The sequence below is a fragment of the Malania oleifera genome, chromosome 10, assembly GCF_029873635.1.
Source record: "Malania oleifera isolate guangnan ecotype guangnan chromosome 10, ASM2987363v1, whole genome shotgun sequence".
NCBI lineage: Eukaryota > Viridiplantae > Streptophyta > Magnoliopsida > Santalales > Ximeniaceae > Malania > Malania oleifera.
In genome coordinates, this window is record NC_080426.1 from 33,765,978 (window position 1) to 33,771,273 (window position 5,296).

Consider the following 5,296-nt stretch of genomic DNA (forward strand, 5'->3'; position numbering starts at 1 on the left):
ACATGAACCTAAAAATCTCCTTTTATGAGGCTAAGAAATAAACATGACCGAGAATGGTTAAAATGCAGTGATGGTAGAACACATATATATACTAAGGTTTGAAAATTTCTCTTGTCAAATTATAATTTCCAAATATTCTAAACATTATGTTGTAACACTTCCCCTTTACTCTCCATTTGATTATGTAAATCTCAAACCTTTAAATTCTAAAATCATGAGATTATGGAGAGTATATGTTTGAAATTAGCTACAAATCTCCAAAAGCCTTTTTTCCTTTTGCAAAATCGTCTATTTCAACTTCAATTAATTAAATCTAGTATTTGTACTTGTCTTCAAACTTGCAAAACTCTGTACACTAAACCTAGCCTTCACGTGCCCTTTTCACGCTCAATATACAATAAATAATATAATCTAATTCTATTAATGAACTTCAATAAGTACCACAAGATCAGTTTACCTATAGTGTGTATCTTGGTTGATGATTTTTTTTTTTTTTCACTTAAAATTTACTTATCTATATTATTAATTGAAGGAATATGTGATGGTTTTTTATCTACATTTTTGTCTTCATCGTGTCTAAAAACCCTTTTCTCCATATATAAATTAAAATATTTTTTTATAATGAAAATTAATAAATTAACATCCTTAAAATGCTATCCATTCTGTAAATTTTCATAGCTCCTCCATATAGTCATATTCCCATAAGTTTAGGGTTGTATAGTACATGCATACACGCCTCCACACAAAGCACTCGACAACAAATTATATATTTGAAAAAAAAATGTTAGTTTATTTTTTAAAAATTTTACAAACATTGCATTTTTTTTTTTTTTACTAAAAGAGAGCAGCACCTCTATTTATTTATTAATATACCCTCACTTTTGGCAGAAGAATACCATGGTTACAAGATAAAACAAAAGGGAGAGTACAAAAATATTAAAATTAATAAAAACTTTATTATTCCTTTTTGTACACATAAAACTATACAAGACCATCCTTTTATAGGAGAAGGAGGCAGACTACAAGGGTATTTTAGGGAGATATTGAAGAGAGATATGCTAACATCCCCCCTCAAACTCAAGGTGGCATTGAAGATGTCATTTGGAGTTTGCAGACTAAAGCACGATGACGACCAAGTGAATGAACTTTCATGAAGATATCAACCAACTGATCAATTGAAGGAACTGACAAGAGGCGAGGAGTTGTGTCCTGAAGTTGATGAGCACAAAAATGACAGTCGATCTCGATATGTTTGGTGTGTTCATAAAAGACATCGTTGTGAGCGATTTAGACAGCACTATGATTGTCACAATAAAACGGAGTGCTTGAGGGCTGAGGAACACCCATATCTTAGAGAAGCCAACGAAGCCAAAGAAGCTCAGAAGTAGTATCAGTGAGGGCTCGATACTCAGCCTTAGTGCTAGAGCGAGCAACAACAATCTACTTTTTGCTCCGCGAAGAGATAAGAGAGTCACCAAGTAAAAAAAGAAAACTAATGGTAGACCGACGATCAGTAGGGTCCCCTGCCCAATCAGCATATGAATAAACTTGTAACATCAAGGAGGAGTAAGAGGGAAAAAAAAGTCCATGAAATAAGGTGCTCTTCACATATCGTAAAATGCGAGGAACAGCTGCATAGTAAACAGAACGAGGAGCTGACATAAACTGGCTAACAAGGTGCACTGCATAAGCAATGTTTGGTCTGGTGACGGTGAGATAAATCAAGCTCCCAACAAGTTGTCGGTAACGAGTGATATCAGGAAGGAGCTCCCCATCAGTAGGACGGAGTTTGATGTTGGGGTCCAGCAGACTATCAGTTATCTTACAATCGGTGAGACCGGCACGTGTGTGAAGATCAGAGGCATATTTGACTTGGGTCAAGGAGTAGCCATCAAAGGTAGGGGATATTTCTAAGCCAAGGAAGTAGCGAAGAGAACCGAAGTCTTTCATCTCAAACTGCTGACACGGAAATTGCTTAAGCTCATGAATACTAGAAGTATCATCACCAATAATGATCATATCGTCAACATAAAGTAGTAGAAGAGTGATGCCAGTAGCAGTGTGACGGGTAAAAAGGGCTGAATCATAGGAGCTAAAAGCAAACCCAAGTTGTGCAATAGTGGACCTAAACTTGGCAAACCAAGCACGGGGAGCTTGCTTAAGCCCATATAAAGCATGGTGGAGACAACAAACCTGACTAGGAGAATGAGGATACCCAGGAGAGGGTTGCAAATATACCTCCTCAGCCAAATCACCATGTAAGATGACATTCTTAACATCCATTTGAAACTCAATACGTTGCTATTTTACATTCCACATATCATATTTAAATCATAATGTTTGCAGGATCTAAAAGTGCACCGTGGCATATCCGAGATTGCTAATAAAGTTGGCTAGCAACACTAATATATTAATTACTCATCGGGTACAAAAAAAAATCTAGTTTTTCCACGAAGTTTCTTCTTAAGAGGCATTTTAACAAGATACAAATTGAGCATAGACGACCACATACATTTGCTCTTATATTTTGTTTAAATATCTTCTGAGATGCATGGGTCCCACACTTGCTCTGTTTAAACTTTTTTCGAGGTAAATACTAAAACAAATAAAAATATATATGCAACTGAAAATAAAATGAAATAAAACAAAAATTTCATCCATTTACATTTCCATTCATTTAGGGTTGTTTTTCTTCGCTCATTGGCCTTAGAACGGGAGGGATGGTATGGGCGACATAGTCACGTGCGCAGGTGCAAAAATAAATACCAAGTAATCCATGAAGGCCAAAAACAGCGTGCAACTCGCGTCCCTTTCCGCGCCATTAAACGGACGGCCAAGCGTTGTCCTGAACGGCGACGTCAGCCGCCTGCCGACTGCCGCTCCCCTCTGACCCCGCTGCCAACCGCCGGACACCCACTGGCCATGCATGCGGACTCGTCCTTTTCCGTAAGGTCTATTTTAGCCCCCTCATTCCACAGATATTTTGGCTGCAGTGTCCCCACTGCGCAAGGGTGATTTGGACATTTGCCTTTTCAGGACATGTCGAACTTCGTCTGTGCGAGGACGTGGACACGCGCAGGGCAACCCGATCCCGCACGACCTTTCGTGCGCGTGACCCTCACTTCTAATTCATCCATGAACAAAAAATTAATTTTCATTTTTTATTTTCAAAATTTAAACTATCATGCCGTCCAATGCTATTTTTGATACCCCCACACACACACACACACACACACACACACACACACACACACCATATCTTCGGACCTGGTAGGGGCCAAAGTAATACCATCCCATAGTTAATTTAAGCAAATAATCAACGGAAACAAAATAAACAAATAATCAACGGAAACAAAATATGCTTTTACAACCATACATACCAAGGTACTATCTCTCAACCTTAATATCAACATCTTTCCAAAAACATATTACAACTCTAAATAATCAAAACAATCAAGTATAAACAAAATATTGTTCCAACACTGCTCACTCTCAGCTAGCTCGTCTAGGTCCCGCCTTGAAGTTCCTAAACTCAGTTTCCTGAAGGTCTTAAAAAACTTGTATATTTAATAGGGTGAGACACTTTTCAGTAAAACGGAATAAATTATTGTTAATGTGTGGTTAATATGAGTTCTCATGAATTTAAACGCATTCTTTAATTTAATTTATTTGACAGATATGCCATTTGTGTAACATAATTCACACTTACACAATTGAAAATACACATTTCTTTCAGAATAAAAAACAGTTCATTAAATAACCTCATTTATATAAATTCACATATATATGTAGAAGAAACACCCTTTTGGATATACAACATCATTATGTATAAACCCCCATGATCAGGTTATGTAATCCGAAGATTGGATCTAACCCTGACTGGCCTACCAGACTAAGTCAAACCTCATGTTTGAAAGTCTGATTTGCCTACCCAGCCTGGTCAAGACTCTAGGGGTGTACACAACCCTTCCGTGACCAAATCTACTTGTTAATACCAACACTTCTATCTAGAATAGCGTGGTTGCACTATCTCAATCACTAATTACGGTGCCGTGCTCTCATCACAATTGGTCCTCAGGGTTCTTAAACCATATAATACAATTTAAGTAATAAAATTCTCATTTTCGTAATTCAGTATAATTGTCATATCAAACTCGGCCTCAGCCGTCATATCAAACCCGATTCTTAGCCATCATGTCAAACCTGACTCTTAGCCGTCATATCTCATTTCACAAATTCCACCATATTTTCAGTATTTCCATCAAATAGTCTAAATCACATTTTCACGACAATATCACAAAAATACTCAGATTTAATTATGCAGTAAAATATAATTAAATCTCATGTCACACAATTTATTTAATAATTATAATTTCACCAATTGCCTGCAGAATTTTCAAAATATATAATTGGTAAATTTAATTATAACGCAGGTCTGATCAATTCCTTATTTTTAAATTTAATTCCCAATATATATTAAAAACCCAAATATGATCAAATCCCCATAATTTAATTTAAATCCAAAATATTCCAAAAAAATTCTGATTTGATCAAATCCATGGAATTTAACTTAATTAGAATATATTCCTAAAAAACTCGATCTGATCAAAACCCTAAAATTTAATTTAATTAAAATTTATTTCCCAAAACATACATATAATAATTTAAAATTACCATTCCCATAAGCTTAAATACTCAGAAAATCATGTATATTATTCTTAAAATCAAATACTACAATTTAATCTAGAATATTTTCCAAATAAACTGACATAATATATTCTCTTTACCTTATCCCAGTAGTGGTACTTACGATGCACTAATGACGAAATCACCTCGATTAAAAAGTTGGTGACTGGAAATGGAACTCAGGGATATTTTCTATTCTTCAATCGGCGAACGTATGGCTGAAAAATTGAGGAGAGAGAGAGAGAGAGAGAGAGAGAGAGAGAGAGAGAGAGAGAGAGAGTTGGTGAATTGGGGGGCGCCTCTCTAGATCTCAGGTAAAAAAATTTCCTTCAAGATACTTCCTGAAGGAACTTATATATATAGATATATATATATAAATATTATTTAATTAATAATATTTATTTATTTATTTTGAAATCACTACATTTTCCCCTCCTTATAAAAATTTTGTCATTGAAATTTGCTAACCATTACTTATTGCAATCTCCTCTGTAATTTACCAAATTGTTTACCCGACTCTAAGAAGAGTCGGCGGCCACCCACATAGTGGCTCCGTCTTAATTTTATTAATAACTCTCACTTATGACGAAGGAATACTATGGTTATATAA

General features: G+C 35.5%; 1 protein-coding gene across 1 annotated transcript; it reads right to left on the minus strand.

Annotated features, from left to right (window-relative positions):
* Nucleotides 1-1,077: 1,077 nt before the first annotated feature.
* On the minus strand, nucleotides 1,078-2,928 carry LOC131166603 (uncharacterized). Its single transcript, XM_058125190.1, has 4 exons — nucleotides 2,767-2,928; nucleotides 2,194-2,301; nucleotides 1,609-1,956; nucleotides 1,078-1,209 (listed from the first exon to the last, which is right to left on the minus strand). Exons 1-4 carry the CDS (start codon nucleotides 2,926-2,928, stop codon nucleotides 1,078-1,080), a joined length of 750 nt encoding a protein of 249 aa, XP_057981173.1.
* Between the last annotated feature and the right edge of the window lie 2,368 nt (nucleotides 2,929-5,296).

Bases quoted from the DNA above. Each gene is read 5' to 3' on its own strand.
- LOC131166603 (XM_058125190.1), bottom strand. From the start codon at position 2,928: ATGCATGGCCAGTGGGTGTCCGGCGGTTGGCAGCGGGGTCAGAGGGGA. The intron at 1,957-2,193 runs GTTTGTTGTCTC...CCGTGTCAGCAG, and splicing joins ATCCTCATTCTCCTAGTCAG to TTTGAGATGAAAGACTTCGG. The intron at 1,210-1,608 runs GTGAAGAGCACC...CATCAACTTCAG, and splicing joins TTCCTCGCATTTTACGATAT to GACACAACTCCTCGCCTCTT.